Raw genomic sequence first — 24,236 nt, 5'->3', positions numbered from 1 at the left:
GAACTAGCGGACCCGGTCAAGCTTATGTGCACTTCTTCACTAACCCTACCCTACCCTATCCCTACCCACATCACGTAAAGTTGAGAAAATTGTCGTGTAGCAGTCATTTATTCAAAAAGACGGTGTTATCTAAACGGAAACCTCCTCCATTGTTATGAAAAGGGATGTAATTTAAACACACTACCTCTTGGGGGCTGAGGTTTGGCGGAATATTTTTTGTTCATCTTTAAAAAAAGGCTTTTTAATCATCCCCGCGAAAACTGTAACAAAGAAGTTTAATATAATACTTTACTCTATATGTATAAGATGTGAACGAACTGTTAGATTTTTCCGCCTAGCAGAGGTTTTCGCGATTTTGCCCTCTCGGGAAATCCCTTGTGAATAAATTGTAAATGTTTTCAGATATTAGCTTCTTATCTACCGTACACCGTACCGTACCGTGCTAGGAGTACATACACATGAACGTATAATAATATTAGCCAAATTCACACGAGTTTTTTTAATGGACGTTAAAATTTTATATTAAAAAAACTTTAACCCCTTTTTAACCCTTTAGGGGGAAAATTTTGGAAAATCTTGAATTACATTATATTTATTATTATTTTGGTAGTACAGATACCAATTTTTACCCACGTAACTTGAAGAATGAAGGACTTTCCATACAAACTTCTAAGCCCTCTTTCATCCCATTCTGATTTAATTTTCGCAACAAAGTGTCATTATAAACTTCTTCGTATTGTGGTCTCAGATCGTGTCAACTTTCATTTGAATTTATTCAGTAGTTTCAACGTGATGCTCGGTCAACAAAAAACATAGACAGACAGATAGGATCAGTATCGATTATATGTACATTTAATGCCCTCCAATAAAAATGTTCAAAACAATTTCAATGTACAGAATTTAACCTTTTATTGTAATAGATGAAGATAACAATAACGATCAACTAACTAACAAGGATGTATATCGTAGTTATTAGGTCGGAATATAACAGTAGAGATAGTCATAATTTCTCGGTCGACACCCTTCGTGCCCAGTAGGCGGCAAATGGATGCTTAGGAGGCTATAAAAATACTCGCTAACGATAATAATACACTGTTCTATTTAATGATTGCCTGTTGAAATAGGAAGAGCAACAATGTTTACACAATATACGGATTACGGGCAACGTTATTTCTGATATTTGGAGCAAAGTTACAAAAGATGTTCCGATGCGGAGAATGCTGAATACCCAGTCGTGAAGGCTGAATAAATCTACATAACAACAAAAATCTTTTTCTTACTATTTGACTTGTATTGTGTAACCATTTTATGATAATTTTGACAGTTTGTTATACTATTATAGACGTAATAATACAATCTAACACCAACAACATGGGTATCTTCAATTCAAAAGTGAATTAGCACTTTCTGGACAAGAGCGTTCCACCATAGGCTGCATTACTTGCTTACAGGCTTGATTGCAACCAAGCGTAAGTCTTTACAACGTAAAAAATAAAACAAACTATAGAAAACAATAAAAGTAACGAAAAAAGTAAACTGTAGCGAATATCTCGATTAAGTTAAAACCCCTTCTTATTTTTTCATGATAAACATGTCGTACTCTACTTTTGTTATCACCATAGCAGATTATTATTCAACCCACAGAATACAAATAAAGCGCTGAAGCTACGCATAATAGCTACTACACTGAGCTTCTAAATGTGTAGTCATGGATATTGTAACTTTACCAGTACACTAGCGGATCCGATCAAGCTGCCCTAAGCTACCCCTACCATTAAACAAACAATCAAATCTTTATAATTGTACTATATTTTTGTTTATATGGATTTTGTTACTCTTTAACGCCGCAACTACTGAATCGATTTGAATAAATTTAAAACGAATGGATTAACACATAGGCTACATTTCATCCCGGAAAATCCATGGTTCCCACGGGATTTGTGAAAAACTTAATTCCATGCGGACGAAGTCGCGGGCGTCCGCTAGTATAAATATAGATATGAGTTATATTGTAACGATCCTTTGACTCTTCTAGAATACTATAAAAACTTAGTAACATTTAGGAACGTAATACCTATTAGTTATTCGTCGAAGAAAACGAACATTATTCTCGGGAAAGCGTGCTTCAATTGCTCTTAATTTGAAATGAACTCCATTCAATAAATTCGTTCAAACCGTTAATATTGAATATAACAAGCAGTATATACGGAATCTTTATATTTATATTAATACGTAGAGCGAAAACTTTCACTACATTTTTATGAAAATTGTACTAACAGTTAACGTGAAAGATACAGTTAAGTTTAATTATAATTATAGTAGAAGTGCATAAAGCATTTTTTTTAATAAAATACATTAGAAATACATTAAATTAATTAAAATAAACATTACACATAACATGTTACATATAATAAGTTATGACTTTAATAATAACCCGCGCTACAGAACTCTGCTACAGACTTGCTGTTCCAACTGCAGTTTTACAGGCAAACTGTATATTCAAAACTGACATGAATAATGTCAATATATGGTGAGATTTTCAGTTGCGAGTGAGGAGAGATTATCATATTATATGTGTTTCAGTTTTGCCTACACACTCACGATTTTTATCAGACTTTAAAAGAAAAAGGTTCTTAATTGGTTTTTTTACAGTTCGACTCTACTGTTAATACTGCGCAGTTAAAACTGTAGGTTTGTAGCCCGGCTAAGTTCTCCATGAATAGAGAAGTTTTTGTTTTATTAATCCAAAAAGATTAGAATTTAGAAATCTAATCGTAGTTATTCTTTAAAAATATCTAACACTAGTGTTTTCAACAGTGATTGAAAGAATTCTTCAAATCGGTTCTGTAGTTTCAGAGCCTAACAAATAAACAATCAAATCATTCCTCTATATAATATTAGTATACATAATTCTCTACTAAAATTCGTTTAGTATTGTATAATACATATAGGCACACTTGATTATTGAATACTATTAAAATTGAGTCTAAAACACAAACGATGAGTATAATGCGAACCCATAACATGAAAAAACGACGAACAATCGGTAAATAAAAAACAAAAAACTAATAAGACAATAAATTGCTTACCTTTCAGTTGGCAAAGTATAAAATATGAGGGCAAATAGTAAGTTTCTCTACAAAGTGGAACCAGTTAAGCATTTCGGAAGGAAACTAAACGTACAGTTCAAACCAGAACACAACACAATACAAAGTTTATAGCGTGAACTTGACAGCGACAAACTGCCATGATTAGCGAGGGTTATAAAATTTGCTAGACTCAGATTTATACTTCCTTTAGCTGTACTTTAAGGCAGTGGCGTAGCTAGGTAACCAAGGGCCCTGGTGAAAATTAAAAAAGGGAGCCCCACTGCTATCGAAACAGTAAACTAAAATATTTTCGCGTTATACAATGACTAGCCGAATATTTGAAAAGATTTACTGACGTAAAAGACAACAATATGAGTGGTACTAAAATCAAATAAACAACCACTATATACCAGTACTAAAAAGTTTATTGACATTACTTACTTTTGATACAGCATTAATTTTTAACTAACACTCGAAAAAAATCTTAACTTGAATTAACAATTTTTCAAACGTTCAGTTCGATCGAGAATTTCGGGTATGTATTCGAGGGACCCCTGAGCTTGAAGGCCCCGGGGTACTGCATTAGCTCCTGGGTTACTACGCCACTGCTTTAAGGTAGAGTTAATTAAAAACATTTAAGAATACTTCATTCAGACTTTAAACGATATTAAAACACTGATTAAACGCACTATTGAGTCACAAATGTAATAAAAACTGAAGACGATGAACCTTGTGGAATCTTGATGCCAACTGCTAAAATTGTCACGAAAACGTGGTCAGAACGATAACGGCAACGCGAGACCACTTTCATCCGATACCTAAATAGAATCTTCTATACTATGACAATAGAGGAGAAACAGAATGTTTTTGCATTGAATAAAATCACCAACTTACTCGTAAGATACAAGAACACTAACACAATATAAATAGCAACAACATAAAATGATTTTTAAACGGTTTTATTTAACTTGTTTTGTGTGAGTCTATTCTAGTAAATGAAATGTCATAAAAAACAACGCTTGTAAAATGTAGCAACTCTCGCAATCAGTTATTCTACCGTAAAAAGTTGTGAGATCCATGTAATACCAAATCGATTACTTTATCCTGTCCGTAATTAAGGGATCTGCCTTAGAGTCTGCCTTAGATCTGACTTCTGCTGGAAGTGCCTTAGAGTTTTGATGATCGGTCAGTCAGTGAGTGACAAAATTAACAAAATTAGGAATATTTGACTAGTTATAATTCTTAAACTTCTAGTTCAAATCTAATGAAATTTTAATTGTGTCTATACAATACTTGCTTAGATACTCAAAATTCAGGCTTCTAATATCATCCAGAGCGAAGTTACAGGGGGTCGAAAATGGCTTGATTTGCTTCGAGAAAAGTATAGTACGGCCGTGCCCCTTTTTTTTTTGCTTTGCTCGACTTGCGGGGGCACTGCCGTGCCCCCAGATTGCCAAAATTTACTGTCCGTCTATTCACCTATGCAACTGATCCGATTTTAGGCGGTTTTTTAAAGAATGCAATGAAAAATTAGAAAAGCTCAAAAAATACATAATGTCAATTGCAATATGAAAAACAATGAACATTAAATGCATTTACATAAAAACTACATTTTTAGGATGACTTCATCTGAAAATAATACTCCATCCAGTTTGCAAGAAAGGAGGCCATAAAATTAACACAAATACACTCTGCTGTTTGCGGGTGAACTTTATTTTTCAAACAAAGGAGAGCCTTTTTAATCATTCCAACATAAAATTTACAACAAAGGAAATACATTATATAATCCTTCTACATTGAAGGAAACTGTAAGTTTCACATTATATTACAATTGAGTAATTTTTGAAGTTCTCTAAACTGATTGAGAGCCTTATTTATTTATGTTACAATTCGGTTCAATTATGTTTTGTGTTTTATTGAATTAGTGCTTATGTTTTACCGAACTAATTAATAATATTGATTAATAATATGATTGATTAATATCAAAATAGATGTAGTCGGTTTAAATCCGACAACCCTTTAATTTCGTCAGTTAGTTGTTTTTTTCTGTTTGAACTGTTCACGTGCTATGTTTTTACCCTTTCTCTGTTTATAAATCTACATTTATGCGCAATAAATATACCCGATCCGTTTGACCATTTCCAAAATGAAACTTTCAATTTACAACAGAGGAAATACATTACCCTTCTACATTAGAGGAAACTGTAAGTTTCACATTATAATACAATTGAGTAATTTTTGAAGTTCTCTGAACTGATTGAAACGTTTATTTACTCATGTTATATTTTCTACAATTCAGTTCAATAATGTTTTGTGTTTTATTGAATTAGTGTCAATCTTACCTAACCAATAAATAATATGTTATTATTATATGATTGATTAATATAAAAATAGATGTAGTCGGTATAAAATGCGACAACTCTTCAATTTCGTCAGTTAGTAGAACTGTTTGAATGGTTTACGTGCTATGTTTTTTCCCTTAAAATGTTTATAAATCTACATTTATATGGATCTGTGCAATAAATATACGCGATCCGTTTTACAATTTCCAAAATGGAACTTTCAATTTACACAATTTAGGCCAGCGCAATTCCGAAATATTTACATAGGTCGGAGTTTTATCGCCATTGTTGCTCGGCTTCTCGCCATAGAATGTTAATAACACAGCAAAAATGTGTCCGAGGAAGAGACAAATCTGGGAAAAATTTCCAAGCCGCTGGATTTTAGCACATAACACGAGGTTCAACGCTGACGCGACAGAATGCTTTGAATTTTAAATTAATCTTTGTGTGAGAGGATCCACTGAGGCATATAAAGAACAATACGATATCGGTGCGGCGAGTATAAGCAAAATTATGCAACATTTTAATGAGAATATATATTCACGGGACGTGTTTATCTTAATGTGGTAAGGTGTTGCGAATTTTGCAAACAAATCTGTAAACGGAACTCAAATTGCCTCGGAGAGAGATATATTCTGCTATAAAAAATTCAACGTTGAATTCCTTTTTTGAACTCTACGCTGACAAAAGATCATTGTATACAGGATTCTTTCAGAGCCAGCTTCTGAATCTTTGGATACAATACAATAGACTCCAAGAGAACTGCATAAAATGATATTTTTATGAAATGCTCGTTGAAGCAACATTGAATTTTGTACATTTCATTATAAGTAGGGACACATAAGTCTTCAGAGAATTGTAGTATTGCAAATGGTAATCAAATTGTCTGAAAATTTAATCGAAATTGTATGTGTCATGTATACATAACTTCCGACTTATTGTATTATTTAAATCAAACTCAGTTTCTTTTTATTATATGTGGTGTTGTAGGGAGTAAACTGTGGATCTACTGAACCGAATTAGAAAAATCTTTTACCACTAGAAAGCCACGTTATTTGTGAGTGTCATTGGCTATATTTAATCCCCGTATTCTAACGTGAACGGGAATTACGCGGGGCGTAGACTAGTTTACAAATAAAACATTTTCTAAAAATTACACGAACCACAGTTAGCAAATACAGCATGTCATATCATTGCTCCACAAAATTCACAGGCGCAACTGTTTTTTATTAGCGTTGGAAGGATCACATCACACTATAATATATATAATCATATCACAGTTAGTAATATTTTATTTGTGTGGTTGTGTGTGTGTGTGTGTGTGTGTGTGTGTGTATGTTTGTTCCTCCTTTGTGCTTTGACTACTGAAGCAATTTGGCTGTAATTTGGAATGGAAATAGATTTTACTCTGATTTATCACATAGGCTACTTTTAATCCCGGAATAATCCATGGATCATGGTTTTTCCCGCGGGATTGTGAACGAAGTCGCGGGCGTCCGCTAATTAATAATAAAGGCACCAATTTCAAAGATAATAAAGCAGGTAATTACCAAGTATATAGTCATTTTTGGCTCGGTATTTTTCACATACATAACCGTTGAAGCACTAAATATCCACAATATCTAATTTAATATCGTCAATTGTAACAATAACAAGGCTTGACATAGATGTTTTGTAAACATTTTTAATTTCTAACAAAAAAAAAAAAGACAGCAGACAAAAGCGACTATTACTACAAAACAGAAAATACCAAACAACAGGAATAGTTCGTAGTACACCAAACGGTTACAGTTACGTTTGTTTTACATGTCCATTGGCACAGACAACATACGGACTTGTTTGCACTAAAGGATTAGTAGCGTAGTTCCTTGTTTTCACCGTACAGGGAATAATAGATATAAGCTTTCACATTTCTAAAAGGAGTAAGGAAGCGTAGTGAAATGAAATTTTTAATATTTATATTGCACGAATTTTCTAAAGTGCTGTAGAGTACTCGAAACATCATCACATCGAGTTATGGCAAAAGTTTTTTTTTTTTTATTCTTTACAAGTTAGCCCTTGACTACAATCTCACCTGATGGTAAGTGATGATGCAGTCTAACACGGAAGCGGGCTAACTTGTTAGGAGGAGGATGAAAATCCCTTTCGGTTTCTACGCGGCATCGTACCGGAACGCTAAATCGCTTGGCGATACGTCTTTGTCGGTAGGGTGGTAACTAACCGAAAAGACGTTGTACGTACAAGCAGTTTCTGCAATACCTACCCCTACATACATATATGAATACTAGCGGGCCTGGTCAAGCTCCGCTTTGACTTATGTGCACTTCTTCTCTATCCCTAGAAAGTAGGAGAAGGGTACTGTATTACTCTACTCCTTAAAATCCTAAAACTTTATGATACGGCTTTATTTAATGCATCACTGTGTTGGCATAGTATACTCTTTTAAACAAAAAAAGAATTTTCAAAATTGGTTAAGAAATGACGAAGTTAACAAAGGTAGGTAGTAAACATTAAAAAAATATACGCGCCGAATTGAGAATCTCCTCTTTTTTTGAAGTCGGTTAAAAATAGATATTTCATTACACAAATTAAGCTAAAATATTTGAATTTAGTCACCGAATTCTTCAATTCAAGATATTTTCTGCAGCAAAAATTTACGGTCAGAACGCAGAATCATAATTTAAGTGCTCCAAATAAAGTATGGTCGAAATATTTAAATTCTGGCGTTTCTATAAATGTAGCAAATAGAAGTGGAAAATGATTTCGTTTCATAAATTATGTTCACTTTTGCGATATCCATACAAAACGAGTGACAGAGAATTATAATTTAACTTCTCACCGATATTTTTGCATTATTATAATTCTTGTATTAGAATAGTATTATTCTTCTTTTGTATTAGAATGTATTAAAAAGTTTGTATTAAATGAAATAAAGAGTGCTAAAATAATGATTTTTTCCTACAATACTACAATGAAATCAGTCCGATTTTACGTTGGTAAGTCATAATACATTGTTATCTAGATTATTAATCCTGCATTAAATATATATAACAAACCTAGGTCGTCATCAACCCATATTCGGCTCACTGCTGAGCTCGAGTCTCCTCTTAGAATGAGAGGGGTTAGGCCAATAGTCCACCACGCTGGCCCAATGCGGATTGGCAGACTTCACACACGCAGACAATGAAGATAATTCTCTGGTATGCAGGTTTCCTCACGATGTTTTCCTTCACCGATTGAGACACGTGATATTTAATTTCTTAAAATGCACACAACTGAAAAGTTGGAGGTGCATGCCCCGGACCGGATTCGAACCCACACCCTCCGGAATCGGAGGCAGAGGTCATATCCACTGGGCTATCACTGCTCAAAACATAGGTACTACGAGTATTATCCAAACATATAAACTTTAACATTTCTAAAAGGAGTAAGGAAGAGTAGTGAAATGAAATTTTTAATATTTATATTTTCACGAATTTTCTGCAGCTAAAGTGCTGTAGAGTGCTCGAAACATCATCACATCGAGTTATGGCAAAAGTTGTACGTACAAGCAGTTTCTGCAATACCTACTCCTACATATATGAATACTAGCGGGCCTGGTCAAGCTTCGCTTTGACTTATGTGCACTTCTTGTCTATCCCTACCCTACCCATACCCTATCCCTACCCTACCCTACTCCTGAGTTCTTTTGTTACAAAAAATGTGATAAATGAAGAACCGCTCGACCGATTTTGTGCATTCTTCACATCCATCCAACCATCTACTAAATAGTCCGACAAAAGCCTAAACATTTGGTTTGGATAGGAGATCTTGTGTTATAAAATTACAACGAAAAGAGGCAATGATTTTTATATATATGTATGTATAGATATAGATGTTACAAAATTTTCAAAATTTGCCTTGAAGTTGCCTTGTTATGCAACAGCTGCTGTGCAAACGTTTTGACGTGTCCTTTTAAGCTTTCTATCCTTTGTGGATCTCTTCCACTTAAGATTCAAAGCGGACTAACACTCAAAGTACGTCAACGTTCTAACAACAATGTCGCTGAGTGTTCTTGGTTCATACAAAAACAACAGACAACGCTAACGAAACAAATGTCAATATTATATTTATAAATATATTTTTTTTAAATAAATTCGAATAGATTGATTATAAATAAAATTTAGCGTAGATTTAGTTAGATTATAAATAAAATTGAAGTTTCTGTCTATGATTTCAAAATAAGTATTTTTTCTTAAGTGCTTATAGGTATTTACACAATACTAAAACACAATCAAGCTTGTTTAAAATTTTTGTCTGTCTGTCTGTCCGGACAAATCTTCAGAACAACTGAACCCATTTTAATGGGATTTTCACTGGAAGATAGAAGCAACATATTGGCTGCTTTTTATCCCTGAAAATTCATGGTTTCCGCGGAATTTGTGAAAAACAAAATTTCACACGTACGAAGTCGCGGGCGTCTGTTGATTTTAATTAATATATTTTTATTAATAGACGAAACAAATTTTAAGCCTCAATAGCTCAAATGTAAAGAGGTCGGATTCGTCCGTGGACTGATAGGTCGCGGTTCGATTCTCACCCGTTAAATTATTTTCGTACCCGGCCTTTGACTATCTATTTGATGGCCTCCGTGGCGCAGTGGATTTACAAGACCGAGATTTTGGGTTCTATCCTGGGCTGGGCTAATTGAAGGTTTTCTTCATTGGTTCAGGTCGGGCTGGTGGGAGGCTTCGGCCGTGGCTAGTTACCGCCCTATCGTACCGCCAAGCGACTTAGCGTTCCTTAAAGAAGGAAGAAAGCCTTCATATTAAAAAAAAAAGAATTCCCAATATCATTCATGTAAGTTTTCATTACATTAACCCACCCCCGGGGTAATAATAAGGCTCGACGCTGACACGGCTGAACGCCCTGAATTTTAAATTTCTTTTTGCGCCAGCGAATTTGCTGAGGCAGACAGCAAACAACGCGACTCAACACGGCTCGAATGCTACACACTCGTATTATTGCAATATTAAAATAGTAAAATTTCAATACACTGTTGATGTTCTATAATCTATGGTATTGCAGTCATGGACTTGAGATGAATCACACTAATAATTATAAAGGCGAAAGTTTGTGTGTGTGTGTGTGTTTGTTCCTCCTTTACGCTGCGGCTGACTGAAGCGATTTGGCTGAAATTTGGAATGGAAATAGATTTCACTCTGGATTAACACATAGGCTTTTCATCCCGGAATCCATATATTTCCAAAATAACTATTAGGGGGTGATGATCGATACTGATCTCTCTCTGTCTGTCCTTCTGTACGTTCGTTATAGAAACGAAAACTACTCGACGGATTTTAGCGAAACTTGGTACAAATATTCTTCATACTCCTGGGTAGGTTATAGTATACTTTTCATCACGCTACGATCAATAGGAGCCGAGCAGTAAAGGGAAATGTTGGGAAAACGGGAGAAGTTACTCCATTTTTACAGCGATACTACTGTAAGGGCTGGATTAAAGAGGTCTAAGGACGGACGAAGTCGCGGGCGTCCGCTAGTACTATAATAAAGTACCAATTAATTTAAATTATTATTAGTAAGTCGTAACGCTGCTGTTAAGTTTCTTCAAAACCTCTTCTGTACACCCGATCAATTTCACAAAAATGATTTTTATTTTGGTTTAGAATCAGATATTTCCAGCAGCAGATACTATGCTTGTTTCAGTACACCAGTGCGAAAGATAGAATCATCAGGTTGGATTCAGCGTATCCAATAACAATTCGCATTTCATGTCCTGGCTAACATATTGCCACGCAATATTGGCACGGCTTGCCAATACCGCTTACAATGCACGCTGCTATCATATCGTGGTATTAAATCTGGTCATCAGCATAAACATTCGCTTTTAGCCATTCCACCGACACGATTAACACTGGCCTTTCATTACACATTTTTAAGAAAAATAAAAAGAAGTTATCATCAACATTATCAACCCATATTCCGCTCACTGCTGAGCTCGAGTCCTCTCAGAATGAGAGGCCAATCTCTGGCCCAAATGGAAGACTTCACATACGCAGAGAATTTCGAAAATTTTCTGGTATGCAGGTTTCCTCACGATGTTTTCCCTCACCGTTTGAGACACGTGATATTTAATTTCTTAAAATGCACACAACTGAAAAGTTGGAGGTGCATGCCCCGGAACGGATTCGAACCCACACCCGGATTCGAATCGGAGGCAGAGGTCATATCCACTGGACTCAAAAAGCACAAAAAGCAAAAAAAGCAGCAAAAAGAAGTAATAGTAATGAAAGTTATATAGCAATCCCCTAATGGAACTGTTTATGGACTTATTTAAGTACCCGTTTACGATACATTTTCCGAGTTTAAACATTAAATTAACGCATAATATTGTTATATTTGCGAGAAAGTTACAGTGGAATTAAATACCTACCCAAAGGCGGTAAAAATCTGTACTACAAAGAGATAAAGTTAGTACCTACTTAGTAGTGAGTTTGTGAGGTTAAAGGAGTAATATCTGGAACTACTAAACCGATTTTGAAATCGTTTTCCAATACAATAGAATAGTTATGTTTGAGTGTCATATGGCTATATTTTATACGCGGGAATACCGCCGGGCATCAGTAATTTTCGCTCTTTCGAAATTAAAAAAGCCAAGTATGCATTTCAATGAGCCGTGATAGCCCAGTAGGTATGACCTTTGCCTCCGATTCCCGAGGATGTGGGATCTAATCCGGTCGGGGGCATCCACCTCCATCTTTTTCAGTTGTGTGCATTTTAAGAAATTAATTATCACGTGTCTCAAACGGTGAAGGAAAACATCGTGAGGAGACCTGCATATCAGAGAATTTTCTTAATTCTCTGCGTGTGTCAAGTCTGCCAATCCGCATTGGGCCAGTGGACTATTGGCCTAGTCCCTCTCATTCACGAATATGGGTTGACTGAACGACGAAGCATTTCAAAGATTTCAAAGCGGATAATGAACGATAATTGCAATGAATTCATAATTCGCGTAGGTGAGTGGGTGAAAATGGTGAATGTAGAGCAAAGTGAAAATGGTCAAGTGCGAATCAGTCAAGGGGAGCGTGGAGAACTCTTGAGCGGAAGCGGGTGACGGCGCCCGCCGGAAGCCGGACGTGAAGCCTACTTTCACGCTCTCTGATGAGCTCGCCATCGCACTTCATTTTGAACCTTAACACCATAGACACACGGCCAAAGCCAATTAAATTACACATCGGTACATCATTTTGCGAAATAATTTATACAACCATTCATTAGCACCAAAGAAATATTATCAAAAGCACTTGCGCCAAATAAACATATAAATACAAACGTGCTGGGGAAAATTAATTTAACAGTTATTCCCTCTTGTATTGCCCATGTCTGACGATGTTAACAGAAGGATGTTCGGGTACTTTGTACATACAGACAAATTAATGAATCTACTTCTACATATATAAACGGAGTATAATAAAGGTTTGCTAGAACAGGTCAGAAAACCTTTATTATGTGTCCCAAACTATCCACCTTTCTAATACACGTATTATAAATGCGAATCATCATCATCATTATCAACCCATATTCGGCTCACTGCTGAGCTTGAGTCTCCTCTCAGAATGAGAGGCATTGAGCCAATAGTCCACCACTCTGGCCCAATGCGGATTGGCAAACTTCACACACGCAGAGAATTAAGAAAATTCTCTGGTATGCAGGTTTCCTCACGATGTTTTTCCTTCATCCTTTGAGTCACGTGATATATAATTTATAAAAATGCACACAACTGAAAAGTTGGAGGTGCATGCCCCGGACCGGACTCGAACCCACACCCTACGGAACCGGAGGCAGAGGTCACATCCACTGGGCTATCACGGCTCTAGAATGCGTATATAAATGCGAATGTGCGATTTTGTTTCTTTTAATATACTTTCAAGACTAAACCACTAAACCTATTTAAAAAATCCTTTTATCAATGGAAAGCAACTTTGAAAGCAAACAACATAGGCTGTATTTTATTCCCGTGTTCCCTCGAGAACAGGAATTATGCTAACTAAACCGGGAAACACCCGCTAATAGGTATAATCGACTTGGTATTACATGGATCTCACAACTTTTTGCGGTAGAATAACTGATTGAGAGAATTGCTACATTTTACAAGTGTTGTTTTTTTATGGCATAGAATATATACGAATGTTGAAAATAGTACTAGCTTTCCTTTTATTACTTTCAGTTTGTTAATAACAACTACTGAAATAAAGACCCGGTAAAAGTTTAGTATATGTTTTCCTTTTCCGCTTCTTGAAAAACTTGTAGCACCATTTTGCCAGCATGTTTCCAACATGTAGAGCGCTTAACTAAAACAAATATAATTAGCCGCACGACTTGCTTACTAGCCTGTACGAGTATGAGTTACGTCTAAAATTTTAATTAAAATTGCATCGTGGGTGTTTCATTCGCAAACATTTCCGCTGGAAACGGGACCTTGTTCCAGTCGATGCTGCTCGAAATAGAATGCTATTTATCTCGAGCGCCTGTTGCCGTATAAGCAGGAACTGCGAATTAAATCATTGCTAATAAAACTCTGGAGAAGTTTTCAAGAATATTTATTACGTTGTATTTTAACTTACACATCAACTCCCGTTATTTACTGGATAAATATATAAAATACACTGAAGTAACGTTTAGCAACAGTGCATGCAAGCCAAATCATCATCATCATCATCATATCAGCCGATGGACGTCCACTGCAGGACATAGCCCTTTTGTAGGGTCTTCCAAAAATGAGGCGGACAAAATATTCATAATTGTCTTTATTTCATTTAGTCGCTTATTTGAACAATTTTTAATTATTTAATAATTTAAACAAATTATTCACTTAATTATTTTACTTTATTAATAATTTAAACAAATAATAATACCTAATAATTGTCTACAATGTCGAGTTGTGTGTTTAGGAAATGTAAAAACTATATATACCAAAATAACTATCACGGTGTGATTAGTGATCAATACTGATGCCAAAAATTTTTGTCTGTCTGTATGTTCGTTATAGAAACAAAAACTACTCGACGGATTTTAACGAAACTTCGTACAATTATTCTTCATCACTTCTAGGCTGGTTATAGTATACTTTTCATCACGCTACGATCAATAGGAGCAAAGCAGTGAAGGGTAATGTTGGGAAAACGGGAGAAGTTACTCCATTTTTACAGCGATACTGGGGCTGGATTAAAGAGATCTAAGGGCGGACGAAGTCGCGGTCGTCCGCTAGTCTATAATATAAAATATCGTTGTGTATACCAGAGAATGCTGTAAAGCGTGCTTCAAAGAGGCAGTATGCGAGTATCTACGCCAGGCAGAAGCTTGGAGAAATTCTAATTAGCACTAATGGAAGGCTCGTTCACCTATAACTAGTTGGCGGGAGCCCGGCGTACCTTGATTAATTAATTTTACAAGCTTTTTAAGGCTAATAGGACAGTGACCTGGCACTGCGTGTAATATACGAATTCAAGGTGGCCACAATTGCAAAAGTTTTGGCATTGTAGACTCGCGCAAATATGTAATTGCACAGAATATAACTTCGGATGCAATTACTGAATCGACTAATAAATAAAGCAAATTACTAAGATCGTCGGTACTATGATACAGGTTTTATAGGGCTACTAGCTGACGCCGCGCGGTTTTACCCGCGTGGTTCCCGTTCCCGTAGGAATATGAGGATAATATATAGCCTATAGCCTTCCTCGATAAATGGGCTATCTAACACAGAAAGAATTTTTTAAATCGGACCAGTAGTTCCTACTAACTATCTATACTAACCATCCTGCCAGAAATATTAAGAGGGAATTACTAATTAATATAAAAAGTGTATATAATTTTACACAATTGTCTATTGAAAGGACGTATTAGTATCGTAAGTCATTCAATATATTCTTTTTCTTTAAAGAATGGGGATGATGACTAGGTTTGAATATATTGATTTTTAATTAATTTATACATAAAAAGCAAAGATTGACTGGATATTTGCAAAATTTCAAAAACTATTAAAAATATAATATTAGATTGTAAAATTTCAAAAACTATTAAAAATATTTTATCGTAATTAGATGAAAATTCTTACAGTTTTAGCTTCCTTACATTAAATGTGACATTTTTTAATATGTGAACTATAAACATAAACGCACAAATAACAAAGATATTAGTAATTTTGTTTGAACGCACATACAAATCTAACGATCATTACATTGCCTACGACGTCATTAGTTCGTACCATTTGTATGGGGCGTTTTTCAGGGATCCGCGGCAGCGCCGCAAATCTGACCCTTTAAATCCCTGTAGCTCCGAAAGTAATGATCGCAGATACCCTGTTCCTTTTACAAAATTGCTTTACTATTAGCAATCTCTTAATTTATATACAATTTAAAAAACTATCATCATCCCTATGTTTCTTCTTCTTCTTGACTAGCGCGGTTTCTACGTAGAATTTAGATTACAACAGCTGACTTATTCACTATTTTTTTTTTTTTTTTTTTTTTATTCTTTACAAGTTAGCCCTTGACTACAATCTCACCTGATGGTAAGTGATGATGCAGTCTAAGATGGAAGCGGGCTAACTTGTTAGGAGGAGGATGAAAGTCCACACTCCTTTCGGTTTCTACACGGCATCGTACCGGAACGCTGAATCGCTTGGCGGTACGTCTTTGCCGGTAGGGTGGTAACTAGCCACGACCGAAGCCTCCCACCAGCCAAAATACTCCTACTCCACTATATTAAACAAATGTCATCATTTGTTACATACTCGTAGAATCTCAATTTCGTATAATGTCAACTAGCATACATCAATGATAGTGAATAAGCCTGCTGGTATGCTCTATCTGAACTCTACAAACCACTATCATGTCCATCATTTACGTGCTCAAAGAAAAACCTCAACAGGGAATTGTTAGATAACCGAAATCACGAAAAAAGGTTTTTCATTTGGAATTCGGATGAACGTGAGCGGGCGGCAGTTATTGCCGAAATAACATTGCGGAGCTGAGTGCCTAGGGCTTTAGACAAACTAAATTGAACACTTGAAACCAAAGATTTTTTTATACTATTAGACATGTAACTAGCGCGTCGAAATTGAGGTGAACAAAAGTGGCAAATTGTCATAATTTCATTTAGTAGCGTTGTAAACAACGAGAATTATTTAAACAAGTACTAACTAAATATTGTCTACACATTCAAGAAGTGTAAAAACTATTAATACATACTTTTAAAATGTAAGTAAATACAAAATTGTACATGTGTGCAGATCACTTTTTGCGGTGATTTTGGTGGCACGTAACATATCTAATAGTATAAAATCTTTGCTTGAATCGGAAAGTCTCTAATGTGACCGGAGGCTGTGTTAGGGATTTGATAAAGCTTTCTACTTAGTTCGTAGTACGAGTAGCTGCCTCGTTGGTGCAGTGGTTAGCATATGTGTGTTATGTGACTTCATATCACGAGGTCCTGGGTTTGAACCTGGGTCGGGTAATGGAAACCATACTGAGCTTTCCTTTCTTCTAAGAAATTTTGAACAATCTCAGCCCGGAGTTGGGAAGTAACTGATCAAAATTGAGATTATATGTAAAAAATGACATCCGGTGCCTACTGACAGCCCTTCTTGAATATCATATAGTAGGTAACAATGGGCTTTACGAAATACGAAAAATGCGTTGGTTATTAGCCGCTGGATGTTGTCGGCTCGAGATCGTTTTGTTTAGAAGTCCATGGAAGAGGCCTATGTCTTGTAGACGTCCACTTTTAAGACAATTATTAAAAAAGACCCAATTAGCAGATAGGCCAGCAGGCCTGGCATGTTCCGTATGTATAGTGTATACACTTATACAGTATAGTTGATATACGGGCTAGTGGTTTAGGAGGTCATTCACCCAAGGGCTGATTGCGTCCTCTCAGGGATGCGCCACTGAATGGCCAAGTGTGCATACGATTTCCATTGAGGCGTGCGCAATCCTTGTCAGTAAACAAGGTCCTTTCATCCCGAACGTGTCACCCGCTACCCTAGTGCGGGCTCGAGAACTAAAAAGCGGTTTTATGGATAAATCTTTCAATTTTAAAAAGGAATTACAAACAATTAGCTTAGAACTAAATACCAATAAATGTGAGGTCTGTTTTAGCGATAAAACTGACCAATTTTCGGCAGTATCAAAATTAAACTTATTAACACCCAATATAAAAATTTTAAATAAGTCGAACCGACGCCTCCTATTTTAAGTATTATTTTAATACTTTTCCTTAAGTATATAGTGACTAGCAGACGCCACGCGGTTTCACCCATGTAGTTGATGACCTGCCTGTGAAGGACCTGCCAATGCATAGCTTTAAGCAATGTATTAAAACATTTACTTAATCGAGGTTACTACACCATTGATGAGTTAATTAATGATAAAGATGCTTGGAGGCCGTTGGATTAGCTTCAACCTTCACACAGGAAGTAAAACTATAAGAAATTGTAATGTTGTCATTGTAAATTATAATATTGTACGTTTTTTTTTAAATTGCAACTGTTGAATTTCTAGCCGGTTTGTTCTCAGCAGAACCTGCCTTCCGAACCGGTGGTAGAATGTTTACAAATAGTCAAAAGTGCTTGTGAACTGAGCATACTTGAAAAAAACAAATTTCGAATTTAGTTCCCGTTCCGTAGGAATAAGGGGACAAAATATAGCCCAACAAACAGCACCTGAGGATAGTATAGCTTCCCAACAGTGAAATAAAAAACAATACATAGCTTTAGCATCAGTTTTCTACCTTCATTTTTAATTTAATTGTTGATAAAAATTCTTTTTTATATAAACATTCCATCCACGCTTTATTATGTAGATATGGTATAGATAGACACTTTTTTGTATGAATAATATATTTATTTAATATATAATTATAAAGTATATCTCAATTAAGGTTAATCATAGTTAGCCAGAAACATTAGCTAGTCCATTAGAAACTCCTAATGATACAAGTTTTGTAGTCCCAACTAGCTGACTACGAGTAAGTTGTTGTTAAAATCGACAATATTCTATGAGTTTTGCTTGTGTAACACTTTATAACTTCCAGATTTAATTTATTTAAGTTATTATAAATTTGTAAATTATTTGACCAATAAGTAAATTCCCAAATTTAAAAGCTTCTTACATATCTATCTATATCTATATATCTATATATATATATATGAAAATTAATTGCTGTTCGTTAGTCTCGCTAAAACTCGAGAACGACTGAACGGATTTATCTTATCTTGGTCTTGAAATGTTCGTGGAGGTAGAGGGAAGGTTTAAAAGGTGAGAAAAATTAGAATAATTGCTGGGAAAACCATAAAATCAACCCTTTTCTATCTCCCATATAAACGTTTGAGTTTTAAGTAGGGGTACGAGTAGGGTAGGGGTAAAGTAGGGGTAGGGTAGGGGAAGTGTAGGGGTAAGGTAGGGATAGGGTAGTGGAAGGGTAGGGGTTGAGTAATGTAGTGTAGGGGTAGGGAAGAAGTGCACATAAGTCAAAGCGAAGCTTGACGGGTCCGCTATTTATAGATTAAATTCCTAAACGAAATATTCACAAGAAAGATTTTTGTCGCCGAGCCAAACTAGACAGTGCAACTTAAATAAGTTACGCTGGTCGATTGCGAAAAGCGACAAGTTTGATTTTCGATTTTGCCTCGATGCCGGCTCTCATAAACTTGAACTAACAACGATAACGAAGCTCCAGATACGTTGGAAACGAACAATTCACTTTACGTAACCTCATCAAAACTTTTGAAATCATTATTTATGGATAAATGTCACAGTGTAGCGAACCAACAAAATAATAGTACAAGATCCGGCATAAGGAATATATACCCTCATCTGTTATCTAATTGGGATAAGAAATAAATGAAAATATTCACATTGACACATTTTTTTTTATTAAATTTATTTAATCTACATCTTTGCTTAATTAATAAAAACCATAGACTAGTTAAAATAATATACCCAACTAAATTGAAAACGTACGTAAAGGTTGCCAGTTTTCATACTGCAACTGTGGGGTAGCCAGATGTAAACAGTTAATTAATGTTATACAAATTAAAGCTTATTTTATGGTTGGTTATACTGTATTAAATTGCCTTTGATCTAGTTCATAGTTTCCTAGATTTTGTATGAACAATGTAGCAGGCCGCAATTTAACTAGGCAACTTATTTGCAATGTGCCAATATGAATATTTTCTATTGTTTATTACTTATCCCAAATAAATAACAGATGAGGGTATACATTCCTTATGCCGGATCTTAGGCCATAATAACAGGTAAAGAAGAAATAAGTTTAAACTCACTCGAAAACATTCTTCAGGTCTTTGTATAAATTTTGAATGAACTTGATAAAGTCGTATTATTTAAGGAATAATAAATCCTTGGCTTAACTACCTAAGACACTTAATTATACGATTAAAATTTATAGAAGCTAACTTATTTAGCTTTGTTCAGAATTTATGGTCATCGGAATAGGGAACAAATCTTATTTTTCCATTTAGTATCAGAAAACAAAATCTAATTTTCAGCGAACTTTATGCCTAGCTTTATCTCTCGGTTTCGCCCGCGTGAATTTCGGGTCACATTCTCTCTCAACGCCATGTTAAACTGATTTTCTCCGCGGCTTCGCTTTCATGGATCATATTTTACACCATATCTCCGGTTCCACTGAACAAAATTGAAATTGGATGCGACACCGAGTTACCCGAGAAAATCGCACAAAATAAACAGTGACGAAAATTTCAATTATGTTTTTTCTTGTACGGCTAATGTGCGATCACGACTATATATATATATATATATATATATATATATATATATATATATATATATGTGTGTGTGTGTGTGTTGCAAGAACCACCATCAGTCCCAGGACTATAATCAATGGGGTATTGACAAATTGTTATAGTCGATCCTCATTAGGAGTTGGCGCTCATTCGGTTTGTCCTGGCCAAATATGCGTTTCAGTCTTCGGTCAAGAATATGTTTGCCTCTTTGCTTCTTGTATATTTGCGCCAGCCTCTTTTTCATCCTTTAGTGTGCAGAAAATTCATTTTCTTTTTAATTATTTCCGTTATAATTTTAAAACAAGATCGATATGATGATTACTTAATTTTACCTTAAAAGCTGTACATTTCCAGCTCCATTTATCTATACTCGTATATTGATTGTATTATTATAGTACCACATATTGCATCACATTTGCAATTATGTTTATACAGGAAGAAATTTTTTTAAGTGCGGATATTTTTATATTTTGTACATAAACAAAATTTAATGAACACGTATTTTTTCTTTTTTTTTTTAACTCAAAAATAACAAAGTTACCGTTAGCTAAAGTTATTTACGTTTAAACAGAATTTGAGGGTCACCCTATCGCTGTACTAGGTAATAGGCAACTACAAAATCAGCTGGTAGGTAGGTTAGCGAGCGCCCGCGCCGAGGGCCGTTGACCTTTGTGCGTTTATTTTATTTTTGTTTGATACCTATTATTTTTATAATAATTAAAGGTCGTCACTTTTGAGCTGAGTACCGATATTCCTTTCATACTTTATTGGGCTTAGGACCATCAATAATGCCTGAAGTACATGCGTAATAATAATAATAAAAACTATGAACTTTCGATTGAAATAATGAAATACAAATGATGATTATTATTACGCAAACTTTTTCATTAAAGGCGTATTTAAAAAATTGTAATCAGCATATTTACATTCATCAATGATATCTACTTACTAAGTTTGTTTTTGTTAATTTGAAAATTTTAATCACTGTATTTTAACAATTGTTCGAAATGAAGTCCATTCCTTTCAAGGCACAACCGAGAACGTTTTAATAAAATTTTCATTTAGTTTATTTATAACACTTGTTCCTCACATTAGGCACTGCGGGGTTCAGGATTCCTTGGGCTCGTGGCCTAGGAACACTCACTCGTACATTGTGCAAGCTGCACGAAGGCGTTCATTGCTGAGCAAATACACTCGCCCTATTTCGTAATAGTCGCGATTTGAAAATCCCGACATAGTAAATGTGCAAGCGACGGCAGATTGTCTGTCACTGGTCGCCCATCGGCAATTCGGTAGGCGTCCTCAGGGATTTTTCGATCCCCTCACCTCTGCCACCCCCGTCAGTCGAAGCCGAAGCGATATGCCTACGGCCGATATTTCTTTGTCGGCGTCTTACAAAGTGCCGCCAGCATTTGCGCAGTTTGTTTGGTAATGTGTCCATTATTTTGTTATTTCTGAGACATAAATTGATAAAAAAAAATTACATAAAATGTATCGAACTGTTTGTAGATTTATGTTCTATTAATGATACTGAACCACGAAAAAAAATATCGGTACTAAAGTCCGAATCACCCTGTATAATAAATTTCGCGGTTTAGATAGCATCCGAATTCTATACCAGCGAATATTGCATAACCACCTGCGTTAAATTCCATTGCAAGTTCATTTAATGACTGACACAGAATAATGTAAATACCCGATGGTATTTTGTTAATTTTACGAATAGTGGGGAAATCAAACGTAAGTAAAGCATTGTTAGAGATGGAAAGAAATGATGTTGTTTCAAAGAAAGGAGTACAAAAATTGAAGATTTCTTTATAATAATAAAAAAGCACAGTTGGGCGTGTTGCATAAAAAAAACTCATGACTAAGAAGGGCAAGTATGTGTGCAAAACAATCATGGGAGTTTTAGTCGTGTTTTATTTTTCATAGATAACAAATCATATTAAACAAATAGATTTATTTCATATTAAACAAATAATTTTTCATAGATAATAAACAGGTTACTTTATGTTTAATAAACGCTCGTACATAAAATCGTTAAATTAATGCGATCTTTCACATATGTTGAGATGTTTTCAGAACGTTTCCCTTCTAAGAACTAAGAACAAATCGCAACCCTTTTAAAAGGTAGTAAAACGCACAAACGTAACTATTGGTAGCAGTGAAACGTTTTCACATCAATCGACCGCGCGCCGAGTCCTAATGCTCTTATAGATTTTCAAGACAATTACTCGTCCATCAGTCAACGCGGAGCGTAGGCGAGGGAAAAATGTGGAGCAATTTCAAGCGAACCTTGTTAATGCATGGAGCAATTGTTGTCATAATGTATGTAACTTTTCCCCGGTGGTACACATATGTAAAGCTCTAACATTCGTGCAAACTTCGCCGGAAAGGTAATAAATAAAAGTGCGGCACCGTTTTTTTAAAACGGACCAGCAATTCGTAATGTTTAATCGACCGCGGCCAAATTTATAGAAGCTACGTAACCGTAGTCCGTATGCAATAACACGATTATTTTATTTGGCCAAATATATCAACGTGCAATATCAGAGCTCCCATATACAGGACGCTCGGGAGTATTTCCCATAACTCGGTCTATATTCTTTAAGGAAAATTAATTTAAAATGTCTAAGGAACATGTGTTCTAAAATGATTATTTTCGGAGTAAAAATATTTCTTTTGTAAATAGATCTTAAATTGTGTCCCTAATATCGCATCCTTATATTATTAACTAGCCAAACTTATTCATTGATAAATATCTTGAAGTAGCTGAATAGTGAAGTGCAGAGTGCCAGTTGCAATATCTCGTCGATATTAACAGTCTTAATTTAAAAAGCAAGGATAACCTTGCATTTTAAAATAAGACTAAAGTTACATGGTTAGTTGGAATTCTTTGAATTACTTTGTATGAAAACATCAAAAGTATTTTTTTTTTTTGAAAAAAAAAAATAGTTATGCAGTTCGGCTCCTAAAGGTGGACTTGTCAAAACTTTGAAGATACGGGAAATACTCCCAAGCATCCTGTATAAGTTGTTCCTACAGATTTTAAAGGCAATTAGCCGTTCATCAGTCACGGTGTTGGCGGGGAAAAATGGGGGACAATTTTCCAGCGAGCCCTGTTAAATGCCCAAGCCCGTCGCACTTGTAGTCTTACGGCGTCTCATATTTTGTATTATTCCTTTTTCCAGACAAGTTAAGCCGGATTCACCGTCTTGTTCAAACAGCTACACTTGAGTCCCTGGGCATGCAGAGATTTATAATCGTTTCGTATTCAGACACAGCCTACTGCGAGAGTCTACATTTCATCCTTGTGATGTTGACAGAGGATCTGCCAAATACACATTTCTGAACAATGGCGGAACGAGATATTACATTTAGTTGGCTATTTGGAGTTAACCAATAACCGGAAATATAATAAATAAAGTATGGCTAAATATATATCGAACAATTGATAAATATATACTTAGCTTATTGATCGGCAAAAAACTAAACAAACTTAAGACAATCGAAAAAGCAGTGGACCCTTCTCATAATCTGGTTCCTATAAAAATGTGTATTTTTTTTCTCAAATAAGCTTTGATGATAAGCGATAATGCAGCCTATGGTGGAATGCAAATGCCTAGAGGAAACCTACTCACAATTGACGAGAATAAAGAAAGAAAGAAAAATGCGTTTATTTCGAAATTATGCCACACATCACAATATCTCCAGTACTCCAGGAGATCCAGGACAGTACCCTGCGATGTGTGGCATAACCCAGAAAATGGCCCCAGCTCAGCATAACGCTACGTGACCATTTGAATTAGGACACGTAGCGCTGATATTCAGCTGGAACCACAGATTGGGTAACGCCACGAACACAGTAAACACAACCTTATAATCTTAACTAATACCTACAATGACATTAAACTGAAAAATAAACTTAATAATAGATTACCCAAATTGAAGGTAGCGGAGAAAACTGAAGCATTTTTC

At 35.4% G+C, this 24,236-nt stretch overlaps 1 protein-coding gene across 1 annotated transcript in view; it reads right to left on the bottom strand.

The window, feature by feature from the left end:
• Positions 1 to 80: 80 nt before the first annotated feature.
• LOC128198202 (uncharacterized) overlaps positions 81 to 24,236 on the bottom strand; it is a 41,930-nt gene continuing 17,774 nt past the window's right edge. The window contains exon 4 of the mRNA XM_052882279.1: positions 81 to 260. Within this exon, the coding sequence (XP_052738239.1) occupies positions 246 to 260 (15 nt within the window). The 3' untranslated portion in view covers positions 81 to 245. The remainder of the gene's footprint in view (positions 261 to 24,236) is intronic.

Source organism: Bicyclus anynana, chromosome 6 (assembly GCF_947172395.1).
Source record: "Bicyclus anynana chromosome 6, ilBicAnyn1.1, whole genome shotgun sequence".
Lineage (NCBI taxonomy): Eukaryota > Metazoa > Arthropoda > Insecta > Lepidoptera > Nymphalidae > Bicyclus > Bicyclus anynana.
This window is presented reverse-complemented; position numbering and strand designations above follow the sequence as displayed.